The sequence below is a fragment of the Raphanus sativus genome, chromosome 1 (assembly GCF_000801105.2).
Source record: "Raphanus sativus cultivar WK10039 chromosome 1, ASM80110v3, whole genome shotgun sequence".
In the NCBI taxonomy this organism is placed as follows: Eukaryota; Viridiplantae; Streptophyta; class Magnoliopsida; order Brassicales; family Brassicaceae; genus Raphanus; species Raphanus sativus.
Window position 1 is genome coordinate 6739052 of NC_079511.1, and position 16828 is coordinate 6755879.

A 16828-nucleotide genomic window follows, 5' to 3' on the forward strand; every position below is an offset into this window, starting at 1 on the left:
GGCAGCCTTCATGACATCATTCTCGTTTTGGCCACTGGCTTGCTCCCTCACTGCTGCTTCATAGCAGCCGACAAACTTGCACACCTGCTCATTGATTCTCCCCCACCTCTGCTTACACTGACTCCACTCTCTTGGGACGGCGCCACTGAGCTGAGGGCTGGAGTTCACGTAGTCCACTATTCTCTTCCAAAAAGCTCCAGCCTTCTGGTCAGTGCTGACGATTGCATCCTTGCTGGTGTTCAACCAAGCACTGATGAGCACAACGTCCTCTTTGGTTGACCACTTGCGTCTTTGGTTAACGGGAGAGGCTTGGGGGTTTTGGGGAAAAGGTTCCATTTTTGTTTCGGTTTGGAATGTGTGTGTTTTAGAAGTGCATTAGTTATGTTTTTAAACTACAATTTGCAACTACAGTTAACTCTAACTACCAAACATTGATCACACAACAACTTCATTTAACTACACCTATCAAATCAGTAGAGACAATTATTTAAAGCTCAGTACAATCGCTCTTAATCACAGCAACCAACCAACAAACATAAAGAATTTATGGTAATTTTTACAAGTTCTAGTTTTAGCTTCTAGTTTAGTAAACACAACAACTTCTAGTATGAAGTTGTTCTTCTAGTTTAACTTTAACTGAACTACAAGTAGCTCAGTTAACGTTAACATATTAATAAAAAAAAAAACATAACGAGATCACAGCATCACAAAAGCATCACAAATAAGCGACCTATGAGATAAGACGGTACCTTTGCTTTTTAATCGAAGCACACCATCTCCAGGTCATGCACCTTCACAGTGAGAACATCGAGCAGACCAGAGAGGGTTTTAACCTGTTCCTGGACATGGAAAGAACAATGAAAATGAGTTAATACTCTCTTTTAATTTAACTAATAACTAATGAAAGAGCAACAAACAATAACCATTACAATTCAATGAATGATCACTAACCTCTAGAGACACGATCTGGTCATTGAGGATGGGCACCTCCTTGATAACCTTCTCAGCCTCCTCCAGCCGGCTAGTCAGCCTTTCGATCTCCTCCTGTACACCAATCACCCAAGGCTGACGGTAGTGGAGTCCATCACCCTTGGTAAAACCATGTACTCAAATTAAAAACATAAACAAAATAATAACAGAAACACTAAACTATGTTTTCTTTCTTACCTCGTAGTTTATGCAGGTGAAGAACCGTTTCCCAGGAAGAGTGTCGTGCTCCTCCTTCCTCTGAACCTCAGCAATCATTCTCCCACCGCAGTAACACCTTTTTGGAATACCATACTCTGAATCCGCCACATAGCCTAATGAGTTGTTGTACTCAATGTTCCTCTTTGCGTCTCTTCTCTCTGCTGCGGGATCCATCTGTAGCAGAAACACAAACAGAACTCATTAGCAAACTCATTAAAGTTAACAATCAAATGAAAACGAATCAATAAACCACTCATGGACGATTTTAAACCATCAAACGAAACCCAGACAATCGATTAACAACCCTAACCTAAAACCCCCAAATCAATTTGGAACCGTAACCCTAAATCCCCAAATCAACATCGAATCCCCGATTAACGAACCCTAACTGGGTAAATACAACCCCCATGACGATTATCGAAACCCCATGACAATATTGAACTCTAAAACTCGAAACGCCCAAATCGATTTCAAATCGAGTAACCGCTTTCGACCCGAACATGGACTCTACAAACCGTAAATCTAGTAGATACTCACCTGAGATTGTGTAGATGACACTCCGTCGTCGATTGGATGGAGAGAACCTTCGGGAATCGCCGTCGCACAAAATATCGCCCCCGAGAGAACAAACCCTAAATTTTAGAGAGAAAAGAGAAATGAGTCGAGTCACGAAGAAACCCTGCTTTCTTCGTCGTCAACGCGGAAAGGAGAAGCCAATCAGTGATCGACGCGTGGCTTGAACTCCCTTCTTACGGGTTCATCCGTAAGGCCCGGTTCACGCAAATAAACCCATTTTTCATTTTCTTTTATTCATTCGGCCCTTAGAACTCGAGCCCATGATCCGCTTTAGATCCGCTAATGCGGATGCTCTAAGGCTATCGATGAATTTGTTATATACTCCCTTCTGTTATGCTAAATTCCAACTTTTCCTCTTTTTTTTTTGTTTTGAAATCATCACAAAACCCTCCATATATTTCCAATTTGGAACATTGTAACTTTTATTTTTTAACAGCTTCAAATAATTTCAATTTTTTTGGTTAGAAAATTGTTTGCCAACCAAACAAAACAAAAACTTTTTTCTGACATACCACTTACAAGTGGTATGGGCCTTGGGGGTGTACTAGTAATGAATGAGAAATAGGGGTGAAGAAGTAAATAATCATAACTAAAATGGTCGAGTTATGCAATATAAAAAATAAATCAATCAGCGGTGTGATCTTTTATTTGACCATCTCCTCCTTCCCCTCTCCCTCTCTACTTAATTTTGTCTAAATCCAAAAATCTTTCTTTCTCCTCATTTGCTTCAATCGTGTTTAAAACTCCTGAAAGAAAAAATTCTCTCAATTTTTTAAATCCCTTCGTACGACCAGTGGGACGAGTGTTGCTTGCATCGTCTGTTCTGTGGTGTGTGTGAGTGAAGAAGAAGAAGAAGAGATGTTGGGAGCTGGTGGGTTTCAGTTGACTAAGCTGCATAATAAAGCTCAGAGCGTCGTCAGATCGATTCACAGTCAAGAACGCGGGTCTGCATTGGAGGAGTCGACAATAACAAGTAATGTAGAACGGTTTTTGGAGTCAGTCACACCATCTGTGCCTGCTCACCACCACTATCTCTCCAACAAGGTTTGTTTCAAAGTCAATACCTTTTTTTTAATTTTTATTAATTAAAGACAAGAACTTTTCGTTTGTTTATGGGATTCATTAGCTTAATGGAAGTGAAAAGAGAGGCAGTGATGTGGTTGAGTTGTTGCAGCCTCCTCCTCCTTACTTTGTTCTTGGAGATGTATGGGGATCGTTTGCAGAGTGGAGTGCTTACGGCACTGGAGTTCCTCTCTCTTTGAATAACAACAACTACAAGGATCGTGTCATCCAATACTACGTTCCTTCTCTCTCCGCCATCCAAATCTACGCTCCTCCTTCTCATACCTTTAGCTCTTCTCTTCAACCAAGGTAAACAAAAACAGTCAATTATCATGTATTTTCAGACTAAAGCTTGAGTCTTGTCTTTTTGTTCTTTAAGGCGGGTAGGTGAGGAGAGCGACAGCAGCGATTTCAAGGATTCTAGCAGCGAAGGAAGCAGCAGCAGCGAATCAGAAAGAGATCCAAAAGAGCAGATGATCTCTACAGCTAGTATGGACCAAAAGGAGCATCCGGAAGACTCGTCCTCCAGTGATGATGATGGCGACGAGCCTTTAAGAAGCTCTCAAGGCCGTTTGATATTTGAGTATCTTGAACGTGATCTTCCTTACATCCGTGAACCCTTTGCCGACAAGGTTTGTCTATATTAACACTGAGTATCAAGTTATCAAGGCATGTGGAGAAAGTTATTTAGAAACCATATGGATTCGGAAAACAGGTTAAAGTGTAATTTAGAACTAACAATTTTATAGTTTGAAAATAAATTCTTATACGCGGCTACACGGAAGTTAGGTACTGAGAAAGGCTTGCTTGCTGTAATCAGATTAAGTTTTAACTTTTCTAAAAGCAAACACTTGAAAGTAACATCAAATATTTTTACCTATGAAAGTAATGCTGTGAATTAAGACTCAACAACTCTTCATGTCTAGCAACTTCTCAAAGGAAAAAATACAAATTTCATTAGCTGTTTGTTTATGGCCATTGCAGATGTCTGACCTGGCCTCTAGATTTCCCCAGCTGAAGACGCTGAGAAGCTGTGATTTACTACCCTCAAGCTGGTTTTCTGTGGCATGGTATTCTTCTTTGTACCATGTTTTTTTTTTTACTCCAACGGTGCCCCCCCCCCCCCCCTTGTGTCTCTAAGAATCCCTTTACTATACTTTGTAGGTACCCTATTTACAAAATACCCACAGGACCAACGGTCAAGGATCTGGATGCTTGTTTCTTGACGTATCATTCCCTTTACACACCCGTTCAAGGTAAAGATTAACCAGTTCAGCATTATTTATATGTTGAAAACCTACCTTCTTCAAACAATTTGTTTAGGTAAACCAACACCAATAATACGTTTAATTCACTAGCTATTTTTGGGCACCTTGTAGGTGTAGGCGTTACAACACAGTCTATGTGTGAGGAGGTGCAGCCAAGGGAGAAGACAACGCTGCCTATCTTTGGCCTTGCCTCATACAAGTTGAGAGGTTCTGTATGGACAAGCATCAAGGACTCTGGGAACCAACTAGTGAACTCCCTTTTCCAAGCCGCAGAGAATTGGCTGAGGTTGCATCAAGTCAGCCATCCTGATTTCATCTTCTTCAGCCGATGATGATGATAGGATTATTATGACGAGAAAAGATGTAGGAACTCATATATACATTACATATATACGGAACTTACTTCATGTATTGGGTTTGATCATTCGAACTTTATTGTGAAGCCTGCTCAAGTGGTGATGTATACAGAAAACTAATTTTCTTTTTTATTATGTAAAACATGTTTTTTTTTTTGCAATAAAAAAGAAGCTAATAGAGTTGAGGGGAAAGACTATTATGTCTCAGTAGTAGGTTCCAGCAGCTTCCTCTTGATGGCATCAGAGCAAAGACGAGCCATCATACGGTGGAAAGAAAGCAGGTCAGATAAACGCTCGTTGGACAACTTGTCCATCGCTCTCTCTTGCACCTCTTTCCTTTTCATATACACACACGAGTTCCTCACCGTTGCTCCCATCTCCTTCAGCCTATTCTCTTGTTTCTTGCTTATAACCATCTTCCCCTCTACAAGCTCAGCCATCGACAAGCTTTTCACTAGCGTCCTCTTCTTCTTCGTATTCTTCTTCAGCTCCATCACAACTTGCTTCTTCTGAAACGCGGTCACAGCTTTCACAAACTCCTGATAAGCAGTAGCACACCCCGGATAATCAAACTCATCTGATCCAGACACCCTCATCCTCTCGGGATGAAACTGCAGACCCACCAAGAACCGACCTTCCTCCGGATCGTACCGGTTCGGATCGTAGAACCCTTCTACCAAACCGTCAGGAGCGTACGCCATCGGCGCGAAACGTTCACCTAGCCTCTTCACGGCTTGGTGGTGATACGAGTTCACCATTATCTCATTCCTCCCCTCGAACCATCCGTGCAACGGTGCAAGGGAGTCTCCTCCACGACTCTAGCCTCGTGCCTGTGCTCGTCGTAGTTGTCGTAGTCTATGTGCTTCGTCTCCGTCCCGAGCTCCTTATCGATGTCTTGGTATAGAGTTCCTCCGGCGGCGACGTTGAGGATCTGAGAGCCGCGACAGATGCCTAAGAAAGGAATGTTTCTTTCGAGACAGAGTTTTGCTAGAGCCAGCTCGATGCTGTCTTTCTCTCTGTCGATGGTCGTGTCGCTCGCGTGCAGCGTCCTGATCTCTTCCATGTCCTCCTGCGAGAGTCCTTCTGCGTCGGTGTAGAGAGATGGGTCGACGTCTTCTCCTTCGCAGAGGAGGACGCCGTGGATGGGCTCGAAGCTCTTGAGCATAGAATGTATCCCGCTGACGCGTGGCACGATGACGGGTACTGCACCGTTTGAGACGATGAGATCGAGATGGTACTCTCCCACGAAGTCCACGAACTTGTTCTTGCGGAGAGTTCGACGAGAGACGATGAGAACTCTGGGGAGGAGCTTGGACGTCGTCGAGAGATCATTATCATTAGCAACCACCATGTTTTAATTAAATATCTTTGTGTGTTTAGTTCTTGTCTTTTTCTTTGTATGTTTTTATGTTTTTTTTGTACGTTGTATTGTGTGTTTATGTCTTTGGTTGTGTTTCTTTATTTATAGAGATGGGAGACGCAGCGAACAGGCAATGCACAGACGCGCACTCTGTCAACATCATCATGTTTATCTGTAGTTTTTTATTGGTCAAAGCTTTACAACAACATGCTGGCGTGGACTTTTCTGGATATACCCAAATTAATCTTCCTTTTTGTTAGGTTTAATTGATTTTTAAGAAAACGTTTCATTTACATATCTTTGTAATAATAAATGTGTTTTGCGATGGATTAGATATGAATGGATGACTCAGTGACTTGTAACCAAAATTAGGCAGGTATATAGCATTACTGTCTTTATTACTTTTTTTTTATATGTACGTTACTCATATCTTCTGTATTTGGAAAGTCTCGAATTAAATTATGGTTATCACGTTCTACGTTAGTAACTAAAAAACATCATCCTAAACAACCACTGTTTTTTTCGGTCAGTTAGTCTTCTGTCACTCATACGTGTAAGATAACGTCGTAGACTTCAAACAGATCTATATGAATGAAAATGTAAGTGGAAGATAGATCTTCCATTGTTGCCAACACAAAGATTTAAAAAGCAAAACCAGAAAGAAGCTGACATGGACATTAGAACAGAGAGTTAAGGGGGATGAATGAATCGTCAATGTTTTTGTGCTTAAAAAGGAAGTAAAGAATCGTTTCTTCTTTTGATTCTCAGCCAGTCCACGTTTTCTACAAACTCCCTGCTATTTTATAATCTCAACTAAGTAAATATTACAAAGTTTGTATACAGAGAAAGTCTTGAGAGCTTACTTCCATGAAACATCTCCAGCATTCCTCCAAGTACCTTCTCTGTCTCTATAGACCAAAGAGTACTCAGACTCTGTCTCGAACAACCTCAATCCGGACACACTCTGCATCCCTGGAGAATGTACCCAACTTCATACAAGTGCCAGTTCTGGTTGACTTATCTTTGAATCCCTTGAAGAGTATAGTAGATAACTGGATATATTTGAAAAGACTTAAAAGAAACTGGTACTAAAGCTTTCCTTTCTTATCAAAAACTTTACCAAACATGTCCTCTAGTTGATGAGCAAGAGTTGAATGCTCTCCATGATCAAGAATGTTGAATTATATAATCTAATCTCTCCTTAATATATTTACATAAGTTAGTTATTTGACAGTTATTAGTCGGTTATTACACAAAGAGTTGTGTCTCTTCATGAAGAGGTGTGTCTCTTCTATGTATTGATTCGATCTCTATATAAAGATCAATCACTTGTTGTAAATATTATCACAGAATCTCAATAATACAAAAATATTTCCAGACAAGTTAACAAAACTCGTAATTTGTCAAACAAGTCTTAAATGTCTATCTTATTTCTTTCTTATTCTGAACTCGTGTGTAACACACTGCGATCTTTGTGTAACACAAGCGGTTGGTAAGAGATTAACATGGTATCAGAGCTTTACGTTTGAGAGGACGAAGAAGAAAGCACTATTGAGAGAAACACCTTGCGTGGAAAAAAGGAGGCTAGAGGATTTTGGCATACGATTTATCAAGAAGGATGGTGATGCAGAATCAAAATCAAATCATACCCATATTTGATGGAGAGAAGTATAACTTCTAGAGCATCAAGATGACAACCATTCTTAAGACCAGAAAGTTATGGTATGTGGTTGAAGAAGGCGTGGGAGCCCCACCAGCACAAGTGGACGAGACCCCTGAAACAGCAAGGGCAAGAACGCTTAGAGAAGAAGCGTTGGCAAATGATACGATGGCTTTGCAAATCTTGCAAACTGCCGTATCAGATGAGATCTTCTCAAGGATTGCAGCAGCATCAACATCCAAAGAGGCGTGGGATGCATTGAAGGCAGAGTATGAAGGCTCTCCTCAGGTTCGTTTGATTCGGCTTCAAACATTGCGAAGGGAGTTTAAGAATCTGAAGATGTATGAAGATGAAGACGTTAAGACCTTCACAGATAAGTTGGTTGCTTTGGCAAATCAATTAACTTATCATGGAGAGCAGAAGACTGATGTTCAACTCATACAAAAGATACTCATCTCTCTCCCAGCCAAGTTCGATAGCATAGTCAGTGTGTTGGAGCAGACAAGCGATTTGACTTCAACAAGGATGGCAGAGTTGATCGGGATCTTGAAGTCTCATGAAGCAAGGCTGGCTGTAAGAGAAGAAAGCACAAGTGAAGGAGCATTCGATGCTCGTGCTAAACAGAAAAATTCTGGTGTCACACACGACAACTCAAAACGCCATGGAGGCAAGAAGTGGTGCGGTTCCTGCAAGAAGAACAACCACAATGAGAGTGAGTGTCTGAAGAAACAGAAGAAGGATGATCCAGAGAACGATCACAAGAGTAACAAGAAGTGTTACAACTGTGGTAAGTTAGGCTACTTTGTGAATCAGTGCTACTCCAAGAAGAAGGAGAAAGCACATGTAAGTCTCGAAGATGAAGACTTGAATGAAGACCACACGTTGTTCAGTGCGAGTGAAGCAGCAACAACAGTGATGGAAGATGTCTGGATAGTTGACAGTGGAGCAACTAATCATATGACAAATGAGGAGAAGTATTTCTCAAGACTTGATAGGAGTATCAAGGTTCCAATCCAAATTGGAAATGGAAGTGTAGTCATGACAGCCGGTAAAGGAGATATCACTGTCATAACTAAAGGTGGCAAGAGGACCATCAGAAATGTGTTCTTGGTTCCGGGAATGGCGGAAAATTTGTTGAGTGTTCCACAAATTGTTTCAAGCGGATACCGGGTGAACTTCCAAGAGAAGAGATGCATCATAGATGATGCAAAAGGCAGGAGGATAATGGATATCCCAATGACTCACAAAAGCTACCAGATCAGGATGAGATCGGCTCAAGAAGAGGGAGCCATGAGCGCAAGTGAGCAAGCCAAAATGGAGACATGGCACAAGAGACTTGGTCATGTAGGCGACAAAAGGTTACAACAAATGCAAGACAAAGACTTGGTAAAGGGGTTACCAAAGTTCAAAGTCAAGAAGGAAGCATGTGAGGCGTGTATGCTTGGAAAGCAATCACGCAAGAGCTTCCCAAAGGAATCTCAAACTAAGACAAGAGAAAAGCTTGAGATTGTGCATACTGATGTATGTGGGCCGATGCAGCACCAATCCATTGATGGAAGCAGGTACTTTTTGCTATTCTTAGATGATTATACTCATATGTGTTGGGTATACTTCATGAAGCAAAAGTCAGAAGCCTTCTCACTATTCAAGAAGTTCAAGGCAATAGTAGAGAAGCAATCGGATTGTTCCATCAAGACGTTGAGATCAGATGGAGGTGGTGAGTTCACTTCACAAGAATTCAAACGGTTCTGTGAAGATGAAGGAATCAGTAAGCAAGTCACCTTGCCTTATTCACCACAACAAAATGGTGTAGCGGAGAGCATGAATAGGACCTTGGTGGAGATGGCTAGATCAATGTTGGTTGAGCAAGACTTACCGCTCAAGTTATGGGCAGAGGCGGTATACACTGCTTCATACCTTCAGAACCGTCTACCATCAAAGGCAATAGAAGAGGATGTCACTCCTATAGAGAAGTGGTGTGGACACAAACCAGATGTGTCACACATGAGGATGTTTGGTAGCTTATGCTACATACATATTCCGGACCAAAAGAGGAGGAAGCTAGACGTCAAGGCAAAGCGTGGAGTCTTTGTTGGATATAGCAATCAATCCAAAGGCTATAGAGTTTTCATTTTGGAGAATGAGAAGATTGAAGTATCAAGAGATGTAGAGTTTGAAGAAAACAAGAAGTGGGATTGGGAAAGGCAAGAAGAAGTCAGGAAGACATTGGAGTTGTCTATGGAAGACACTCAAACGCCTACTCAACAAACCGAAGGTACTTCTAGTCCAGTTTTCATTCAATATGATGATCATGATACGAGTGATGAAGATGGAGAAACTTCTACCCCACCAAAGAAGTTCAAGTCTATGATTGAGATCATGGAAAAGGCACCGAGAGTAGATCTTGATGAGGCGGCTCAAGCAATAGAAGCTTGTCTTCATGCACATGAAGAACCATACACTTATGATGAAGCGTGTGGTAGCAAGGAATGGAGAAAGGCGATGAATGAAGAGATAGCCATGATTGAGAAGAACAAGACGTGGGAACTAGTGGACAAACCAGCAAAGAAGAATGTGATAAGTGTGAAGTGAATCTACAAGATCAAGACCGATGCAAATGGCAATCACATCAAGCACAAGGCGCGGCTAGTTGTAAGAGGGTTCTCTCAAGAATATGGTGTTGACTACCTTGAGACGTTTGCCCCTGTCTCAAGACATAATACAATACGAGCCATACTCGCATATGCAGCTCAAATGAAGTGGCGTTTGTATTAAATGGATGTGAAGTCAGCTTTTCTCAATGGGGAGCTAAAGGAAGAAGTGTATGTCACACAACCGCCTGGGTACGTGACACAAGGTAAGGAACACAAGGTGTTAAGGCTACACAAGGCTTTATATGGTTTAAAGCAAGCCCCAAGGGCATAGTATGGAAGGATAGATTCATACTTTCTTGAGAACGGCTTCAAGAGGAGTATGAATGATGCAGCTTTGTACATCATGAAGCAAGGAGGAGATGTGTTGATCGTGAGTTTGTATGTGGATGATATAATCATCACAGGAAACAATACTCAGATCATCAACATATTCAAGGAGAATATGAAGAAGGAATTCGAGATGATGGATCTTGGATTGTTGAGCTACTTCCTTGGAATGGAAGTTATTCAAGACGATGGAGGCATATTTCTTTCACAAGAAAAATATGCAAACAAACTTGTAGATAAGTTTGGGATGCGAGACAGCAAGAGTGTAAGCAATCCTCTTACACCACAAGGGAAAGGAGGAAAAGTTGAAGATAACAAGGAATATGTAGATCCGACTAAGTATAGAAGCATAGTTGGAGGGCTTTTGTACTTGTGTACATCAAGACCGGATGTGATGTATGCAAGCGCCTATCTCTCAAGGTACATGTCACAACCTCGCATGAAGCACTACCAAGATGCCAAGAGGGTGTTAAGGTATGTCAAAGGAACTTCAAACTTTGGAGTACACTTTACAAGTGTGGAAGAACCAAGAATTGTTGGCTACTCGGACAGCGATTGGGGTGGTTCTAAGGAAGACAAGAAGAGCACTTCAGGTTATGTGTTTACACTTGGTTCAGCCATGTTCTGTTGGCAGTCAAGCAAGCAACAAACGGTGGCACAATCCACGGCTGAGGCGGAGTACATAGCCGTGTGTGCAGCAGCAAATCAAGCCGTGTGGTTACAAAGACTATTTGAAGATTTTGGTCAGAAGTTTCAAGGAGGTATTCCGATCCTATGTGACAACAAATCAGCAATAGCAATTGGGAGGAATCCAGTGCAACACAAAAGGACGAAGCACATAGAGATCAAGTATCATTTCGTGAGGGAAGTTGAGCAGAAGGGAATCATTGAACTAGAGTATTGCAAAGGGGATGATCAACTCGCAGACATTCTCACAAAGGCATTGGGCGGTTCAAGATTTGAAGATCTCAGGAAGCAATTTGGAGTCAAGTCGAGATATGATTAAGGAGGAGTGTTGAATTATATAATCTAATCTCTCCTTAATACATTTACATAAATTAGTTATTTGACAGTTATTAGTCAGTTATTACATAAAGAGTTGTGTCTCTTCATGAAGAGGTGTGTCTCTTCTATGTATTGATTTGATCTCTATATAAAGATCAATCACTTGTTGTAAACATTATCACAGAATCTCAATAATACAAAAGTATTTCCAGACAAGTTAACAAAACTCTTAACTTATCAAACAAGTCTTAAACGTCTATCTTATTTCTTTCTTATTCCGAACTCGTGTGTAACACACTGCGATCTTTGTGTAACACAAGCGATTGGTAAAAGATTAACAAAGAACACGGACCTTGCGTCCTACCACAAACCCATCCATGGTCACCTTTACATAACCTCACTTCTGTCTGCATCCTTCATTACTCCAATATAGCTTCTCTATATTCGCCCAGAAACTCTCCACGGCTGGACTGCAACTCATGTATAGCTTCTCTATATTCGCCCAGACCTAACACAAATAAGAACAGAAAGAAAAAAGAAACGAGAAGGCTTATTGCGCTGTGAAAGTAAAGAAGACACTTAATGTTGCAAAGTAGCTCACTATGGCCAGATGTGTGGTAAGTCTCATGTTGTATGGTTCTAAGACTGAGACCTAAATCGATTACGCTGCCACCCTCCATGGTCTAAGAGTCAATATTCCTGAAAGAACTTTTGAAAAAAACTACAAAAGGTGGATATGGACTATTGTTGCTTTCTATGACAAAAGCATATACAAGTACAGAACAAAAAGAAAAATGGAATAAAAAGGTGAGATGAATGATATGGAATTTATAGCACACAGCTAAGGCTGAGAGTGTCAGGAAAGTTAAGAGAGACATAGTTGCAGACAGGAGAGAGACAAAAGACAAAGAAGAACCCATTACCAATCACACAAAGGTGCAGATTTGTGGTCCTTTTGTTGTTTGTCTGATGACACTAAGTGCAAGGGATGGGGGGAGGACATCACATATTCAGAGTTTGTAACCCCCATTATATTGCTGTAATATTTCTGGCCAGCTAGCACAAAGAAAAAACTGAAATCATCAGTATGATCCAAATCAGGATTGTATTATACTAATCATAACAGACAGATCTCCATCTTGTGAGCTGCCTCAATAATATCAGAGAGTGTCGCCAACTCAATGTCTCAAGTCACAAAACCTGAAATCACTCAAAAAAATATATATATCAGAAGTCAGTATGGTCTAACATGATGATGTCAGAAACACAGTATCTTTCAAGAGAGAGAGAGAGCTCTGTTGGTATATACTGGACAACTCAGTTTTATCATTAGTTACATCATGTCTCCCACACCTAATTACTGAGAAGTAGAACTGTGAGCTTAGTAAATTCCAAAACAAAATATACACATGAATCCATGTCTATACGGTTGCTCTTGTGGATAACATAAGCCCTCCAAAAGAAGCGGTGCAAAGGAGCACAAAACAACAAATGAACACTCCAAGGCAGGGATCTGCAGGACAATAACAACAAATGAACCATTTGATTCTGGGAATTCACATAAGACAAACCAAAATATGAATTTGTTTGTATAACTCACCCTGGACGTAAGCTCAAGTGTGTTGAGCTAGTGGTCTCCAGACAACAGTAGGAGCAGCGGATTTTACCATTAGATGGTTTGCTTGGTACATTACATATGCCCTGATCGTTGCCTTACCACCTTGAGAACTAGGAAGATGCATATTGAGTGGAGGTGGAAAACGCAACATTCTAGAAGACAGAAGACAATCATGTTGAAGATTAGTCAATAAAGCCGCTGTTCCTGCATTAAATGTTGATTGATGTAAAGGTTGCAGTGGTGGTGCAACCATTTTAGAGAGGTTAACGTTTTGAAAACTATTGGTGTTTGATTCTATGATGAAACTGTAACGACCCGATTTCGGTCACAGAGTTCGTTAGCATGCTAACGCCCATGCACTCACCCAAAGGTCTAATATTTTCCTATAAATACCAGCTCATCTACTTTGTTTTCTCCACCAAGTTATCAAGAAAAGTTTTAGAGAGAGAGATAGTGAGTGGAGTTGTGATCCTTTTGCAGAGAGAGAGTCGCCTGAGCTCGTCGCCGGAGCCACCGCGTCCAGTGATCACGTCCAGCCAGTCACCACCGTGAATCCCCTTAGGTAACCGCCGGAAACCCCTTGCATTTTAGGTTTAGTTTCGGCCGTTTTAGTAAATCAACCATAACTCCCTAACCGTTGAGAATTTCTTGCATGCAAGACCACCATCGTGTTCCTCTCGTCGAGACGAATCCGTAGCCACCAGAATCGCCGCAATCGGAGCTCAGACGAAGCCGTACGCGCCTCCGGAAGTTGGGTCGTCGTCACGCGTGTCGTCCACGCGCCGCCGCCGGAAATCGCCTCCGCCGCCGGCCACCGCCGTTCTCCGCCGCCGGCCACCGTCGTCCTCCGCCGCCGCTCCGCCGTCCTCCGCCGGTAAGCCACCGCCGCCCTCCGCCGTCGCCGCCGTTGACCGCCACCGGTGACTCGCCGGCGACTCGGCCAACTCGGCTGAGTCGACCCGGTGAGTCAACTCGGTGACTCGGTTAACCGGTCGGTTTGATCGGTTTAATTGATTGCGATTTGGTTACAGTAAACCGGACGGTTAAAATCAATTGAAATTCGGTTAGGATAAACCATCGGTTAAAATCAATTGAATTTCGGTTAGGATAAACCGTTGGTTAAAATCAATTTGAAATCGGTTAAGAAAAACCAATTGGTTAAATCAAATTGATTTCTGGTCAAGAGTTGACCGGATTGACCTTTGACCAGCGGGTTGACTTTTCCGTAGACTTTGACCAGACCCGTTTTGAGTCGTTCGAAAGGCGTTTTGACTCGAATTTTCGCCGTGGTTTCAGATTTGGAGTCTATTTGAGTAGCTGGAGTTCATAGATACCACTTCTCTTCATTTGCTAAGGTGAGGGTCTATTCTGTAAATCCCGTACCAGTATAGAATTCTTCCTATCGTAGTGTAGTCTCGAAACATGATATGTTTGTGTGAATTGAGTATGTTTGATTGTCTTGTTTGTTTATTATTATTGATTGTTAAACCGGAAATAGGATAATAGAGGATTCAACGATTGAGTGAATTGATTGATGCTAAGAATTGTTATACATATGTAAATATATATATATAAGCGAGTCCATGTGTGGAGATTGGCGGGGGTACAGAGACGTTTGTACTTACGACGCCTATGATTGAGGAGATTGGCGGGGGCACATGACGTCTGTGCTTACGACGCCTATGATTGTGGAGAGTTGCGGGGGTACAGAGACGTTTGTACTTACGACGCCATCAGGTTAGCGGGGTACAGCTTGGACCACTGTATTACGACGCAAATGGAGTGTATATATCTATATCCTTATGAGGAAATGCGGGGTGCAGAGAGTATATCTATGTGCTATCATCGCATTGTTTGTAGCATGTCTAAGTGCACTAGACATATATTGTTGTTCTATGTGGTGTAATAGGCGCCGTGTTTGTTTCATGTTAGAACTAGACTTCCATAGTGGGAGTTCTATTTACTCAAGTCTGTGCTTTGCGGTTTAGTTTCCCATACCTCACTGAGCGACTCCCCTGTTGCTCACCCCTCTTTCTTTTCCCCTTTCAGGTGAGACCGATGAGCAGGAGTGATCATATCGGACTAGTGCTACTATTTGGGCTCGTGGGCTTTATCGTTTTATCTTTTATCGTTATTGGGCCTTTAGGCCTTCGGACTTCTATCGTTTACGCTACTTTCTATTTCCAGACCTTCGGGCTTTTGTTGTTATTTATATTTCGGATGTTTATTTTCGGATTTGACTTTATGATATGACGTGGATTTTATTATCCGTATTATTATTATTATTCCCGCTGCGTTACTATTTATTTATTTATTATTATTTTATCTCGAATATTTTATTATTGTTCGGAAGAGACGCGGTCGCGTCAGTTTTTGGTATCAGAGCCGTGTTCCGTCCCGGCTCCGACCCGGGATGGCGATCTTTGGAGACTCGGTTTTTATTCGGTTTTAATCGGTTTTCAAATGTTTATGGGGATATGGGGATTTTAAAAATAAAATAAAATAGCACCTTTCCGTTAGATATCACTCCTTTAATTGTTGGATTTAGTCAGAAGTTAACTCAATTGCCTTCATTTCAGATGCCGCCGAGGAGAGCTACCCGTGCTCAGATCGCTAGAGATGCTAGAGAGGTTCAGGACGAGCATGTTCAGCCCGCAGTTCCGCAGCCCGTTGCTCCGCAGATTGATCAGGATGCCATGAGACAGATGATTCAGGAGTCAGTTCAGCAGATTGCCCAAGAGGCAGCCAGGCAAGCCGCTCAGGAGGCTGCCCGGGTAGCTGCTCAGGAAGTTGCTCGACAGATGGCTGCAGCTCAGCAGGTTCCGCAGGGTCCTCAGATTCATATGCAGCAGGTTCCACCAGTTCAGGTTCAGCATGATCATCAGGTTCCAGCTCAGCAGGCCCCAGCGCCACAGTATCCGCAGGTTCCTATTCAGCCAGTTCCGGGTGTCTTTCAGGTTCCGCCGCCGCCGCCTGCTTTTCCAGTGCATGTACCCGAGGTTGATGAGACATTTATCAGGGTGTTGTCACAGATGAAGTACGTGAACTTGGAGCATTTCAGTGGTACCACGGACCCTACACTTGCTCACGATTGGAGGCACAGTTTGGATAAGTGTTTGAACACTATCTCATGCCCACCAAGGCACAAGCTTAGGATTGCTGAGTTGTATTTGCGCGGAGATGCAGCAGTATGGTGGGATGGAGTGCGAGTGATGCACCGTGGCGAGATGACTTATGATGATTTCTTGTATGCATTCAACAAGAAGTATTTTCCAAGAGAAGCTTTGGATGAGAAGAAGAATGATTTTGAGAGTTTGAGGCAGGGTGGAAAGTCTGTGAGAGAGTATGAGCACGAGTTTCGCCAGCTTCACAGGTTTGCGGGAATTGGTATGGATGAGGAGGATCTTATCAGGAGGTTCTTAAAGGGGATGCGAGTGGAACTTCGCGGTAGGTGCAGTATGGCCACCTATACCAGTTTGGAGGATCTGGTAGAGAAAACAGTTGTGCAGGAGAAATGTATGGCAGAAGAGCAGAAGTATTCCAGGGCAGTTCAGACTAAGTCCGGAGGATCTTCTTCCTCTCAGAAGAGGACTTGGGAGCAGACCGGGACACCTCGTTGTGGGCGTTGTCGTCGCCATCATTTTGGAGAATGTTTCCAGTGTTCCAACTGTGGTCTGTTGGGACATCTTTTGAGGGATTGTAGGAGGCCTCCGCGCGCTCAGGTTGGAGCGCCAACAGCACCAGTAGCTGCTAA

General features: G+C 42.4%; 2 protein-coding genes, 1 long non-coding RNA gene and 2 pseudogenes across 4 annotated transcripts; 2 read left to right on the plus strand and 3 right to left on the minus strand.

The window, feature by feature from the left end:
- Positions 1–699: 699 nt before the first annotated feature.
- On the minus strand, positions 700–2056 carry LOC108856268 (uncharacterized). The gene is made up of 4 exons (XM_018630038.2): positions 1726–2056; positions 1168–1362; positions 952–1089; positions 700–839 (listed from the first exon to the last, which is right to left on the minus strand). The coding sequence occupies exons 2-4, from the start codon at positions 1360–1362 to the stop codon at positions 759–761; spliced, it is 414 nt and encodes a 137-aa protein (XP_018485540.1). The 5' UTR covers positions 1726–2056; the 3' UTR covers positions 700–758.
- LOC130511031 (uncharacterized) lies at positions 970–1442 on the plus strand. The gene is made up of 2 exons (XR_008944808.1): positions 970–1093; positions 1175–1442. It is a non-coding gene; the product is annotated as an uncharacterized LOC130511031 (long non-coding RNA).
- A 389-nt stretch (positions 2057–2445) lies between the features above and the next one.
- On the plus strand, positions 2446–4630 carry LOC108818217 (uncharacterized). Of its 2 annotated transcripts, none has more exons than XM_018591234.2 (6): positions 2446–2808; positions 2939–3135; positions 3206–3458; positions 3811–3896; positions 3991–4082; positions 4206–4630. In XM_018591234.2, the coding sequence occupies exons 1-6, from the start codon at positions 2623–2625 to the stop codon at positions 4424–4426; spliced, it is 1035 nt and encodes a 344-aa protein (XP_018446736.1). In that variant the 5' UTR covers positions 2446–2622; the 3' UTR covers positions 4427–4630. The 2 variants fall into 2 exon arrangements, with proteins under 2 accessions (XP_018446736.1, XP_018446656.1); XM_018591154.2 differs by having other exon boundaries at positions 2447–2808; positions 2891–3135.
- A 13-nt stretch (positions 4631–4643) lies between these two features.
- On the minus strand, positions 4644–6259 carry LOC108818128 (putative glutamine amidotransferase GAT1_2.1; annotated as a pseudogene).
- A 277-nt stretch (positions 6260–6536) lies between these two features.
- LOC108843679 (auxin-responsive protein IAA34-like) lies at positions 6537–12549 on the minus strand (annotated as a pseudogene).
- Between the last annotated feature and the right edge of the window lie 4279 nt (positions 12550–16828).

What these genes read in the sequence shown, in the direction of transcription:
- LOC108856268 (XM_018630038.2), bottom strand. Translation starts at nt 1,362, where the DNA reads ATGGATCCCGCAGCAGAGAGAAGAGACGCAAAGAGGAACATTGAGTAC. An exon ending in TCACCTGCATAAACTACGAG is followed by an intron (nt 1,090 to 1,167) that starts GTAAGAAAGAAA and finishes GGTTTTACCAAG; the next exon opens with GGTGATGGACTCCACTACCG. An exon ending in ACCAGATCGTGTCTCTAGAG is followed by an intron (nt 840 to 951) that starts GTTAGTGATCAT and finishes TTCCATGTCCAG; the next exon opens with GAACAGGTTAAAACCCTCTC.
- LOC108818217 (XM_018591154.2), top strand. Translation starts at nt 2,623, where the DNA reads ATGTTGGGAGCTGGTGGGTTTCAGTTGACTAAGCTGCATAATAAAGCT. An exon ending in GTGAACCCTTTGCCGACAAG is followed by an intron (nt 3,459 to 3,810) that starts GTTTGTCTATAT and finishes TGGCCATTGCAG; the next exon opens with ATGTCTGACCTGGCCTCTAG. An exon ending in CCTTTACACACCCGTTCAAG is followed by an intron (nt 4,083 to 4,205) that starts GTAAAGATTAAC and finishes GGCACCTTGTAG; the next exon opens with GTGTAGGCGTTACAACACAG.